Source organism: Rhodnius prolixus, unplaced genomic scaffold (genome assembly GCF_049639745.1).
Source record: "Rhodnius prolixus isolate KJV_2025 unplaced genomic scaffold, Rpr scaffold_6, whole genome shotgun sequence".
Taxonomy (NCBI): Eukaryota; Metazoa; Arthropoda; class Insecta; order Hemiptera; family Reduviidae; genus Rhodnius; species Rhodnius prolixus.
The window spans coordinates 16059159-16073649 of NW_027411634.1; the positions used below are offsets into that span (position 1 = coordinate 16059159).

Genomic DNA, 14491 nt, shown 5'->3' on the forward strand with positions numbered 1-14491 from the left:
AAACAATGGAAAAGCATTTTAATATCACGTTAAAAACCATTAAGATAAATCAATTGAAAAGTAATACTTAAAGACTTTTATATTACCTTCAAATTTTGATTATTGAAAATTATGGACAATCAGAAGAACCATTTCAAGAACTATTCTAAAATTGCCAATAAAATGATAATAAGTTTTCTTTAGGCCATATTACTTATTTAAGGGGTTCGAGGACTTAGTGCCCGAAGTTATTTTCAGTGCACTGCCGGCCTCCGGACATTGTTCTCTTGTTACAAACAACACGGACAGTGAGCAGCTGTATACAAACCACTGAGCTGATCATTTTTTGCGCCATATTAAATTAATTCATGATCTCTCTTCATGTACCATTCGTCTTGATAAGCAGTTCAGATGATAAGAAACCAGCAATGGTTTTTTTAATTTCATGTGGTATTATATAAAGTAAGAGGTAATATTTGTAAAATTTAAAATCTAATCAAAAAAAAATGTGAAATTCATAAATAATTTGTGGTAAATATAAATAAAGCACATAATTAGGTAGTGTGCGAATTTACATTTTCTCGAAAATATACGAGGTTACACATACTATTAAATAACGAAACTGATGCTCCTACAGAAGCACTATGCATGCGCCAAATCCTAACGACCGACAGCTGTGCAGCGTAAAGCCTTCTCTTTCGATTTCAGCGTCTCACGTGTTTGTAGAGAAATCTGTCTGACCGGAATCGTCGTTTCTGTAAGAAGTGTTAGTTTCGTTTTGCCGAAAACATGATACTACATGATGTAGTAGAGCAACGAATTGTCGTGAAATTTCACATGAAACTTGGTAAAACCGCTACTGAAACTTATCTTTTGTTAAAAGAGGTTTATGGCGATGAATGTTAATCACGTGTGCAAGATTTTGAGTAGTTCCAAGATTGCCGAGAAGACTTCGGACCGCCCAGGGTCGCCCTTCCACGACGTCCAAAACGGATGAAAATATCGATTATAATTTATCAACATTACTACCGTGAGGTGCTTGCTCAACTCCGTGAAAGAGTAAGGAAAAAAACGACCCGATTTGTGTGAAGAACAAGTCACGGGGTTCTCCATCAAGACAACGCGACGGCTCACACTGTATTGTCTGTTACAAGACGTTTCTAGCCAAGTACAACATCCCAGTTTTAGGCCATCCGCCTTATTCGCCTGACCTGGCCCCATATGACTTTTATCTGTTCCCCAAAGTCAAATATGCATTTAAAGGAACACGATTTCAGTTCGTTGAAGCTGTGAAAGAAAAAGCGGCACGCGACATGCAGGAGCTCACAGAAAAAGACTTCCAGCACTGTTTCGAACAATGGTAAATTCGCATGGAGCGTTGTAGGGATAGGGGAGTGGTGTATATTGAAGGTGATAATAACTAAATATGTATAAATTTAAAATAAAGTGTTTTATAGCAATAGTCTCGTTATTTAATAGTATTTGATTTCAATATTTACCGAGTTTCACTTTAAAGGACTCGTTTTGGGATAAAAAATCGCTAAAACCGACAACAAATCCTGTTTTAGTGAACAGCTTTATAACCTGAATAGTGTTAATTATAATCAAGTATGACACAAATGTTCGGAATTTGAGTAAAATTTGAAAGAGAATAAGGAGAGAAAGAGAAAGTCAAGCACATTATTTTTTCCCCTTTTCAGAAAAAAATTTCTCTTTGGCAAGAGAAAATAGGTCGAACATTGAAGGAGATTTCTACCAGCTCAGTACAAGCTTCACCAGTGATATAGTCATCTTCTTATCAGATCGTTACTCGAGTGTCTTCATATCATATCCACTTTTATACCCTCTTCTATTTCCTCTTTACTTTGCGCGTACACAAACTAGGAATAACCAACAGCATACTCTAGTTGGAAATGAAACACAATCTTTCATACAGTTTTTGCCTTAAAATATTATACATTCTTTTTATTTCCTTGCATATTTCCAACAACTGGGACCATTTTTCTGACTGCTATTAATTAAATAAAGTAAAAAAAAAAAATGTCCATTTTGCTAGTGACTTGGCAATTACGATCACTGGGATAATAATGCATTAATATAACATATGATTGCGCTTCATTTATCTGTAGGTATAGTAACTTGCGTGTTAACAAAAGTTTTATAGTATTTAGCTAGTTATGAAGTGTATAGAGAAATTTGCATACGGTGTTGGACATACGACTAATGATCTGTGTTCAGCAATTTGGTTCACTTACGTATTGATTTTCTATGAATTAGCATTGGAATTCCCAACTCTTTATTCAGGTCTAGTGATGCTAGTTGGCCAAATAGCGGACGCTGTAGCCACGCCAATAATTGGCGTATTATGCGACAGAGGACCAACATTTTGGAAAATTAATCTACGCAAAAGAAAAATTTGGTATTTATTTGGTTCGATATTAGTATTAATAACTTGCCCATTTTTATATAGCGAGAGCTATGTTTTTGAAAAGTATTCAATGATAAAGCGTTTTTTGTATTATATAACAATTGCAGTGTTATTTCAAATTGCTTGGGCTTGTGTACAGATAGCGCATCTAGCTATGGCGCCAGATATAACACCAGATGATCATGAGAGAACTAATTTAATGTCCTTAAGGAATACATTTACAGTGTTATCAAATTTATTTGTCTATTTTCTGACATTTTTAATACTAAAATTAAAATCAGATGATGATGTTAATAATAAATCAGCAAAAGTATCACCGAAAGATATTGGCAAATTTCAGTTGGTCGTTATAATATGTTTATCGATCGGCACTATCTGTACAACGTTGTTTTATATATTTGTAAAAGAGAATACAGAACGACTAGATGCTGACTCAGTGAAATCTGTAAAAAGAACAACATTTAGGGAGATGTTCTGCCGTGTAAGTCTATATCAAGTAATCCTTATTTACTCATGCTCCAGGTTATTTTGTAATGTAACCCAAGCTTTGATACCGCTTTATTTAAACATTACACTATTAATGGACAAACCTACGATTGCTTCGCTACCTTTTGTCATGTATTCATCAAGTTTTATTGCTTCACTTTTATCGGCTTACTTAAATGATTCAATCGGCCGGAAATTGACGTTTTTAATTGGCTCTTTGTTTGCATTTGGAGCTTCTTTATGGATTAGAATAGATACATCAAATTTATACAAATATTATTTCATATATATTGTCACAATATTGATTGGATTCTCCTCATCACTGCTGTTAGTAACAGCTCTAGCGGTGACCAATGATCACATAGGTGATGATATCAATAATGCTGCCTTCTTATACGGTATTTTAAGTTTTGCTGATAAATTAAGTTGTGGCATTATAATAATGGTGATTCAAGCTCTAGAAAAATATTCCGGATCAATGTACTACAGAGATGTACTTTCATATTTATGCGCCAGTTCATCGGGTATTGGTCTTTTATGCATTTTTACTATGAAAAAAGAGAACCAAAATCAAGTTGAGAATTTAGAAGGCAAAGGAAGTGTTAAGAAAAGTCGACCTTTGAGGATTATAAGAGATCGAAGCTCCATCTAATTAAAAGGACTGGTTTTATCATTTATTCAAAAAAAAATGTTTCAATACTTTATTAAATGTACATTTTAAAATAAAGGTGTAAATAAAAATTTTAATATAAACCAAAAGTCTTCTTACTAGGGTTTTTTTTTGCCTTTTTTTTTGGCATTGGCTTTCGCCATACAGCCAGCATCTAGGTGCTTATCACTAGAATATCACTCACTCTCCATTCTTACTTATAATTACATTCGCTTCGCACATTCATCCCTCTACTATACAGGGTGAACCAGTAAGTATTGTCAATAGGCCTACTGCGTGTAGTACATCTAAAGTGGAATTCAATGACGTATTGGCCAACTTCATATTTTCCTCTGTTCTTGGAGTGACGTCACTTTAAAGTTTTTTTCTAAAATCATTACTTTTTTCCAATAAAAATGTTATTTTTTTTTTTTTTTTTTTTTTTTTTTCGAAATTTTTAAGAAAACTCATTAGGCTCTTATGTGATCATTTTCAGACCTAGGTTCTGGCACTTTTTTACAAAAATGTTATTACTCAAAAAGTTTTAGTCCGAATTCAATTCTGATAACACGTTTAGAAAGGCAGATAAATTTCCTAATAATTGACACTATTTGGAAGCATAAATTATTCTCCAAACAGCCTCAATCTTCCTCCGGAAACTGGGAAAATAAAATTAATCGAAATTTTTAAGAAAACTCATTAGGCTCTTATGTGATCATTTTCAGACCTAGGTTCTGGCACTTTTTTACAAAATTTTCCTTGTCTAATGGGCTTTCAAACGGTATATCATTTTCCAGGATTCCTTTTATCTTCGTATGAGAAATTGCGTTTGTTTTGCAAGAAAACGTTTTCACGAGCATACAGCAGTGATATTGTATTGTGTTGTTTAATTCATTAAACTCTTGTGGATGGAGCTGTAGTCAATTTTTAAAGTAGATTGTCTTAAAATAAGGTAGTCTAAGGTTACTTATTGCACATAAAAAAAAAAGATTCTTGCTTGATTATGGGTTATGATTACGTGAATTTTATGATTTAACTAATCAAACTAATTTTACGCTTAATTTAAGGAAAATTTCCAATGGATTTGACCTAGAGTTGTTCAAGCTTCGACTCGTGCCTTTATGGCTTGAGCCTTCAGAGCTCGAACCTTATAGCCCTCGAAGCTGGAGCCGTGAAGCTCAAGTTGGAGGTTAATTAAAAATCGAGCGCTCAAGGCTCGAACCTTATAGCCTTATAGCTCAGCTCTTGAGCAACACTAATTTGCCCTCAAGCTGTGTCTATCTGTCCATTATTTGGTAAGCAAGCTTAGGGAAGGCAGCATGGAGAATAATTTCTCTTCTGATGGCTGTAGTGAGACAGCCTGTTCGAAAGTAATGCGGAAGCAAGAGATGAGAAGTGTCAGCAATAGGATGGTAGCAATAAAAAGACCAGTTTATCAAAGAAATATATTATTTTGCAAAGAGTAACCTATAAATCAATGGAAATGTGCGCATGTAATTTTTTTTTTATTTTTTATTTTTTTTAATGATTTAAGGCGCGTCAACATCTAAGGTTATTGGCGCCCGGAGCTTTTTTCAGTGCACTGCCGGCCTCCGGACAGTGTTCTCTCGTTACAGACAACACTGTCCATCACCGGCCAGTGAGCTGTAAGAAGCTCCTAGGAAGAGAAAATCTAAGGGTCAGCAGCTGGATTCGAACCCGGGACCTCCGCGTGGGAGTCCAGTATGCTAACCTCATAGCTATTCCGTTCCCTGCGCATGTAATTATTAGTATAATTTAATCTTGTTCTATATAGCATTTATAAGGTATTGTAGAGCCTGTGGGATAGCCAGGGGTTAACGGGATCAAGTCGATTAATTTGCAATCAGGGAGACAGCTAGATTAGTAGAACAGCACTAGACGGATGTAGCCGAGAGTGCTAGGACGGCAATTGCCATAGCCCTCCAGGCCAACAGCTGGGCGCAGTCTCACACCTTAGGGATATAAACCATGAGGGTGTACTGTAAGTAAACTACGGTACTCTAAGTGTACTCACCCTGGGTACTTCAACATGAACTTAACCAAGTCAGCTTGTTTAATAGATGTTACCAAGTTGTGCTTTACTTGTAAAGTACTTAATCAATAAATAACAACATTTAGTGTAGATCTCCAAAGGGTTTTAAGATGTAGCGACATGTTTAATGGGCACAGTCAATTGTTGTAAACAGTTCGGACAGAACCATTTGAGATATTATATTTTGATCAAACCACCTAACTGAGACCAGTTCTTTTTTATTCCTCTTTTACGGTTATCACCAACACCTCTACAATTGCAATACTTGTATTCAGAACTTGATCTGAATTGTGTTCATGGCCATTATTCTCATTACAACAAGTAATAATCAATCAATTAGTCGATGCATGAAAGATGTCCATCAAGAAAGAAGCTCAACAAATTATTTTCTGTAAAAAAGGGTGTTCAGCATAAGACTACCGTTTACTTCGGGAGGCGATTCTGGGCATCATTTGCAACCAAAAATTATATATAAACTATGGCTCGATTCGGCTCCGTTTTATAGATATTTTTAATTTTATGTTTTTTCAAGGTATTACTCACTTTTTAGCAAACAGTTTTCTATATTTCTCAAACTATTGAAGCTACAGCAATTTCAATAAGCTCATTAGAAAGAAGGTTAAATTTCCTTTTAAATAAGCTAATTTATATTCTAAAATAATAATATCAAGTATTTCATTTTGCGTCCCAAACATAAGAAATAGCAAGTTTCTAATTTTTTCCAAAAACTTTGACTTCATTTTTCTCAAAAATATTATATAAGTTTAAAACGAGCACTATTCATGAAAAACATCTACATACAATCACCTTTCGAAAGGTATACCATGAATAGGGGTTATTCTTAAAAATTGTTGCCGAAATTTCTTATTAATTGCAAAAAATAGGAAGATGCTGCGTCGGCATTATGAAAGGAATTCACCTACCATAAGAATATAATATAAAAACAGTACGGACGGTTTGGAGAAACCTCTATTCCTGAAGCGATAAACAGAGAGAAACCTCTTTGCAGGTTTAAATAGTAAATATCTCCAAAATAAGAAACAATATTTTTAATTATTTAAGTCGCAACGTTTTTTTTTAGGAGGGGATTATCTTTAACCAGAACAACGACGAAGCGGAAACAGATCTAACTAAATATAGCATTACGATTCATTTAGCTGTGACACGTCGATATTTTATAATTATTAAAATTAAGTTTATTCAAACAATAAACTTTTCAAATTAAAACATTCTGATATTCGTGCATGTTTAAATTAAATTAGGGGATTGTCATTGTCAATAGTATTAATCTCTGGAGCCGGCAGTTCTGTTTAGGTTTCCACTTGCTGCCAGATATTGAAATACATTCGTGTATCAAATATATAAATGAACATTTTAGCAGATATTAATTTTCATTATTTTATTTAAAGCGCGTATTTATTGAAAAGTATTTATCTATAAAATACTTATTGTTATTTTTTTTATAACGGGAGGAAATTTAGCTTCAAATTCTACATTGGGCATGTTGAAACAGATTAGAATTAAAAATGTCCGGTAGGACAGTTGTATAAGGGTTGACCATCAAAAACTGCACGAAAAAGCGTTAGGTTTAAAAACACCCAACTTTGACAATTTTTTTCTCTTTTTCTATAAAAGATAAAATTCCCAAATTTTCTTTAAATCTTACTCCAAACCCTCCTTTATAACTGTAATTTTTTTGCAACCACCCAGAATTAATAGATTTCGAGAAAAAAGTTGGCAAAAATGAGCAAAAACGGCTTTTTCAAAAAATGTTCTTGTTCTTGTTCTTCTTCTTGTTGTTGTTGTTCTTGTTCTTGTTACCTTTTTTGTAAACAACGTAGAACCGATTTTCTTGAATGGGGTGTCATTCGATTTGGAATTTTATGTAGATGTGCCTTTTGGGGGTCTCGACGCTGTACATCGAATGGGAGAGGAGTTAGCCCCCTACATAGGGGGTATACCTTACATATGTAAGGCCCCCTCCAAAATTACCTTAACAAAAACTTACAGTTTAAAATGTTAAGTATAAGGGTTGATTAAACGCCAAAAGGTACACAAATCAGCGAGTACCCAACATTTCATTAATACTTCATTAATAGTTAAGTAATTCTACTGCATTAATTTTCATTAATAAGTTATTTTTTAGAATTTATTAGATGTCACAGACCCTTATGCTGGCCATTTTCGTCTACAAAATATGTGTTCAAGTAGCACTATAGATTGACTGTAATATCTAGTTATTTATAATAATCAAACTATTAATTACAGGTTAAAAAGAAAAACGTTATAAAAAATATAAAAAAATTATGAGGCTAAAAAATTCAAAAAAATTTTTTATAAAAAACTTACATTAATGATTTTGTTTATTTTATTTATTTATTTTTATTTTTAAATAAAAATCGTCGGTTTAAGTTCTTTCTTAGATTAAAGCAATTGTTACTTTATGTAGTAGTCAAACGTGTATAACAATAGGTAATAATTATCTGGCTTTATCGCAAATAATATAGTTTTCTTCAATTACATTCTCCATCTAGGTATTCATCCCACAATGTTGTATATATGTAATATAAAGTAAATAAGATATGCATATTTTTAGGGCAGCTAATTATTCCAGTATTTTACTATAAGTAAAATTAGGGGGACGAAATTAAATTACAATAGAGAAATCAATAATTGTTGTTGAATAATCTACTTGTTATTAACTGTGTGTTATTTGTGCTCACGAATATTTCGGTAAGACGAATTCAAGACTGAAATATTCTTTTAAATCCGTGATTCCAATTTAAATAGTAGCCGACTCAAACTTTGTCTTTTTTTATTTTAACATGCATGTATATGTGACTACTCAGAATAAAGGGCATATTAAAGATAAATCCGAAGAATAATTTGGAATAGAGTTAAAATAAAGTACCTATTTAATAACGAAGATATAATATAAATTTTATCGTAATTGTACAATAACAAAAAAATATTATGAATGAACTGGCCAGCATAAGGGTCTGTGACATCTAATAAATTCTAAAAAATGTGAAGGAAAAGTTAATGCAGTAAAATTACTTAAATATTAATGAAGTATTAATGAAATGTTGGGTACTTGCTGATTTGTGTACCTTTTGGCGTTTAATCAACCCTTATACTTAACATTTTAAATTGTAAGTTTTTGTTAAGGAGATTAAAAAAAAAAATTGTTTCTACCTTAGAAAATACATACAGATAGTAAAGTTTTGAAGTACATCCTTTGGTAATTCAAGCACTAACCGTAGTCTGTCTGCTACCGTTTCAAGTCGGTGGTGTTGCCCAGCCTCAATACTATAAGCAGGATCTTAAGAAATATGGATGCTGACCTGTCCATTGTAGTCTTTAACTATATTGTGGACACTTCCCAGCGCCTTATGGATTCGTACATTGTGTTACAAAACTTGCAGCTCAGTCATTGCAGTTTTACTGACATCCAAAAAAACGAGACAAACGTAAATCAATGGTCTAAGCTTAGAAATATTCAAAAGTCCCTAGAGCAGTGATGGGTAATTTTTTTGAGCTCGGCGTGTCAAAATTTTGAAAAAACCTTAATTTAACTCTGGTGTCGTGTCACATATAGAAATGTTCATAATTTGTTTTGATATTTGAAACCGTAGTAGAAAAAATAATTTGTTAAATGACCCACTTTATGATCATTGATCTGAGAAATGTAAGCCAGATACTTATTCTCAATAAATACCATAATCTCTACAAAGTACTACACAAAAACGCTCGTATTATTTACAAATTATTTAATAATTGTTTGTCTCTTCCGATGCTTGATACCCAAAATGAGTTCTCTTGTCATAAATTCGCCATCACGGGTATAGAGCAATTCAGCAGAGGTATCTGTCCTTAAGAAGATAGTCTAATTAGGACTGTCTTAATTTAAGATCATAATCTAGTTTAGTCTTGTTTCAAGTGTTAAGACGTTAAGAGTAACTAAAAGTTTTACGTAAAATATTGTTTCTTTGGGGTAACTAGTCTGCTGGTTACTCATAGCCCTAAAAGAGCCGTTACTTTCTGCCATAAATCAAGTCTCGAAATTCGCCGTGTTTGAGAAAAATTATTACTATCCATTCTAATTTTTACTGTGAACTAATTAATTTAAGGTAAACCGAGCGCTTAATTCAGAACTGAAAAGGTAACAACTCGTCTAAAAATGAAACTTTTAAACAATTTTTACCACTTTTCGAAGCAAAAACTTTAAAATAAATTTTATTAATAGTAATAAAATATATAAATTTCCCTCCCAAAAAATAGTATCCGGTAAGTGCTTCAAACTTATAATAAAACGGATTTTAATAAGTACATAAAAATTTAGGTGCTCTATTAACCCAAGTCTATTAAGGGAGTAAAAAATAGTAAGTCCTGCAGGCGGAGAAAAAAAAAAAAAATTAAATTAGATGAATAATAAATAAAATATAATTACGGAATGGTGAGAGCGGAAGCGGATGGTTTTGCCCTGGCTAACTTCCAGCTAACGAGGAACTCATTTCCTGCAAAAAAATAAATTCTGAAGTTAATCACTCAAGTATTTCCATTACCCTGAAAAATTTGGAGAAGATGGAATTTTTACTAAATTCTGTATAGCTTTAGTGAATACGTAAGTGTAGCAAAAACAAATACAGTCGAACTTCTCAATAAAGGACACTGGCGGAGGAAAGCAAAGTGGCCGCTGTTTGGAGGTGGTCGTTAGAAGGAGGTAGGCAAGTTTCATAATGAAAAAATATGGGTTCTTTTTTCCAAACATCTATTTAAAAATTGTTTATTATTAATAGATTTAAAAACGAGCATAATTGCATAATTATTTAGCTATATGATATGCATCAGGTTTTTCTTAATTATCCAAAAATTTTATCAAAAAACAACATATTATTGACTTAATTAATAATTTTTATAACAATTTTTATAATAATCATCACATTTATTCATAGCAATAATAATTTATGGTAAAATTATCATCGTACTATCATCTATTATTAGAAAAATAGAACAAACCTTTCGGCAAGTTGACGATGGCTCGATTTGGTTTTTGCAAAATCTTCCAACACATTTATTTTCTCTTCTAGTGTTAAACCACTTTCGTTTGAGAGACATATCGGAAAAAATAATATTGAAAAATGATTAAAATGGTACAAGATGTATGGAGCTTATATAGGAAACTTTAGGAAAACCAGAAAAAAAAAAGAAAAACTTGAGAGGGGATAATTATTAACTTTTAATAATAAGGTGGTCGTTGGTGGGAGGTGAAATACAAGTTGCAAAAACACGATACAGATAACTCCATCTTAACATTCAATCTCATCACAATATCTATCTTCCAGAACATTTCCAGACAACACTTCTAGACGTTTTAAAAGACAGTGGGCCTCGCGATCTCCTCTCTAATGAAGAGAGTCATTAGAAAGTAAAATGTTATTGGAGTATAACCACTGGGTAACCTTTCCACACTGAGTGTGATGTTTATTGTTACCCTTGTTGCTTATAACACAATGCGTTGATTGTGACTAAATAAATGATTTTTTTTTTTTTTTTTTTTTAAAAAAAGCATTCTTGAGACCACTTTGACAGAAATTCATTAATATACATAATATAATCTATATTTAGCAATCAAATTGTTATGATAACATTGAATTGTGACCAAAAAATAAATGAATTGAATATGTATATGCTGATTTCTTCTTAGAAGCTTCAAAATAACAAAAAAATAAGGTTTCTTTGTTCAGGACACGCATACACGCCAGTGCTTGGGGTAAGATGCCACCTATTGAACTGTTTCAATTTCATATTTATTCTCATTCATTATTACACTTTGAGAATTTGAATGACAACCAAGAAGTCAACGCACCTCTGGCAATATCTTCAAGAAGCAGCAGCGGTTCCAACATGGCAATTGCTTCAACAAGCAGCAGCGGTGCCAACATGACAATTGCTTCACCAAGCAGCAGCGATGCCAACACTTCTTTTGAAGAAATTAGTCCTATCCCCAGATTTCAGAAACCCAAGCAAACTCGAAGAAAGAAACAAACTGCTGAAGTCCTTACGACGGTGGAGAAACGGGAGGCATTGAGAAGAAAGGCTGCTCTGCTGACAAAAAAAAAGAGGGAAAAGTACAGCAGAAAAAGAAAAGGAAGGACAGTTCATCTTCAGCATCCTCCCTCTCTCGATAATTTGGTAATGACCAGTGGTGAGAGTGACATTGAAGTGGAGGACGATGATTTTTGTATTGAGTGTAAAGGATATTTTTATGATAGGAAGGGCCCAAAATGCGATTGGCTTCAACGCATAACATGCAAGAGGTGGCTACATGAAATTTGCAGCAAAGACAATTTGCATTGCAAAAAATGTTAAAAATAAAACAAAAAATGTCTTTTGTTCGGTGTTCCTTCCCCTCAGTGTTTAATGAGAATATTTTGCAGTTTACCTAACATTAAATTTGTAATTTTTTCTTTCGCAATTGTTCGATATTGTTGCATCTTCCTTGGCATCAACTGGCAACTTCCCCACATGATGGGGGAAGATGCCAGTTTTGCAAAATTTCATTCAAATGCATTTTTATCGGTTTTGCATTTAATTAAATATACTAATATATATATGTAATTAAAAAATAAAAAACAACCTGGACGTTGATACATTTGGTGTTGTTTTTCGATAACCCAGTTTCCTACAGAACGGAAATAAGTGCTACGTGTGGCATCTTCCCCCCACTTACCTAAAGACACAAAGAGGAAGTACTAACTTGGTAGAAGAAACGATTTGACAGGATACGCCCTGAGGAAGGCAGTGGGAAAAAAGGAAGTTCAATGTAGTTAGTTGATCGTGAGAGAGGGTGATTTTTTCGTCCTTTATCGAGACCTTGGGGGAGATAATAAAAGTTATCTGGCACTATAGCACTGGAGAACTGCACAAGGGTGAGGACAGATAATGCGAGTATGTCTTCTTGAAGAGAGGGGAGATATTGATAGAGCAGCGTAAAGACACGCCTCTCCCTTAAGGTTGATATATCCCAGAATTCGCAATATAGGCGTCAGCAATGGTCAAAAACATTTCTCTGAAAAACCCATCTACATCTGCACCTACATCCTGCTTAATGGGTGAGTACATAAGTATTAATGGAGTACTTCAACATGTTGGTGATGATGCAGAAACGTGTAGACTATGATATAGCAACATTCTGCCAAATATCTAACGACCCTCGACTCCCAGATTAATGCCTTTACTCTTACATTGTGACACGTGAAAATACTTCTCAGCTGTCGGCACATTTAGTAATAATATCATTTTGTTCTATGTACGAGTTCTATGTATTGTAAGTTCAACTTTTCCCTCTTTTTTTTGAGAGGTCAGCAGCTGAATTCGAACCCAAGATTTCTGCGTGAGAAACTATTGTAGTAGGAGCTCCATTATCTATACATCCATTTCTGTGCGATCCATTTTTCTCATAATAGTTGCAAGATGCAGTGTTTGAGAAGTGCTTAGAACGGATTCGAATGTATTTACATATTTTTTTCTAGGCAATTTACAGACGTTTTTCAACTAGTATTCATACTGACACTTTTTAAGCCGTTTGAGTCTACTTTTATTTCACATATTTCCACATATTTGGATGTTATCGCATATTTATACATATTTGATTAAAATAAATAAATATTTCTACATATTTAATCAAAATATGTACATATTTTTTATATTTTTCATTTTGGGCATATTTTCATAATTGGGAGGTGGTTGACAGGAACTGTGAACCACAGACTGTAGGGTTGTGAATCACAATGGGTACAATGGTTATTGTAATTTACACAGAATGCTGCTAAACAGTGACGGGCACTTGTTAGTTCTTTGAAGTTGTCTGACGCTGTCTGTTCTTTCAGCTCGTTCGTTGAAGTGTCCAATTCATTTCGTTCGGTCACTTAGTGTATTCTTTTTTGGGTGAAATGCCACGAACATCGGCTTCAAACAAACAACTGGTTGCTAAATATCTTCGCGAGTATCCAGCAGAACTTTTTCGAAGTGACGGAGACATTTTGTACTGCACAGCTTGTGACAAGCGCGTTTCTTGCTCTCAACGTTCCCAAGTCACCCAACATATTGCCACCGGATCGCACATAGAGAATAAAAACAGAAAGAAAGAGAGGACGTCCTATCAAGCCTTCCTTACATCTCCATCATCAAGTAAGTCTACTCAGAGTACAGATCTGTGTCGGGCTTTGGTTAGAGCAGATATCCCTTTCCACAAACTTAAAAATCCTCATCTGATAACTCTTAGACTTACCAGTCTCAGAAAATGATTAGACATTTAGTTATTTATTTTCACAACGGCAGTTTATTTCTGCAATAAGTGAAGCTGATACAACATGACACAAGTGTAAACATGAGTAACGTGAGAGGAGAATTCATCCATTGATGGAACTACCCAAAGAAAGAACAGTTCACTACCGTGAATTGGCATAGAGTAGAGTAGATCGCGTGGCTACCTACGCTTCAGCCGTCTTGGAGTATTTCCAGGCATTGCCAGTAAGTTGGGATACTAGTGGATTAGGATGTGAGATGATTGGCGTGTGGAATTTAATGAACTGGTATCTTACAGCTTCTGAAACATAAGGAACAAGGAAATCTCGGTGCAAGGTAGAGTTAGATGCAAAGTAAGGAGCATTAGCGATTTGACGGAGTGTTTTTGACTGGAAGGATTGGATTTTGTAGATATTGGAAGCTTTGGCTGAGCCCCCAAGTTCCATTCAGGCAGGTTTCAGTATCATAGTGTAAATAAGTCGTTTATTCTGTAGTGAGAGTTTAGATTGCTAGTCGAGAAGTCTAGAGAGAAGTTTGATCCGTCTGTTCAGTTCTTTCCGTTTGAGTCTAGTATGTGGATTCCAGG

At 33.9% G+C, this 14491-nt stretch overlaps 2 protein-coding genes across 7 annotated transcripts in view; one reads left to right on the top strand and one right to left on the bottom strand.

The window, feature by feature from the left end:
• The window catches only part of LOC141460164 (trace amine-associated receptor 8c), a 471099-nt gene that overhangs the window by 276859 nt on the left and 179749 nt on the right, over positions 1–14491 (bottom strand). For 5 of the 6 annotated variants that reach the window (XM_074139893.1, XM_074139892.1, XM_074139886.1 and 2 more), the window contains one exon: positions 10046–10112. The exons of the other annotated variant lie outside the window; for it this stretch is intronic. The gene's annotated coding sequence lies outside the window, so the exon portion shown is untranslated. The remainder of the gene's footprint in view (positions 1–10045; positions 10113–14491) is intronic. 6 annotated transcript variants of the gene reach the window in all.
• Positions 2157–3545, top strand: LOC141460388 (major facilitator superfamily domain-containing protein 12-like). The gene is made up of 2 exons (XM_074140320.1): positions 2157–2398; positions 2930–3545. The coding sequence occupies exons 1-2, from the start codon at positions 2157–2159 to the stop codon at positions 3543–3545; spliced, it is 858 nt and encodes a 285-aa protein (XP_073996421.1).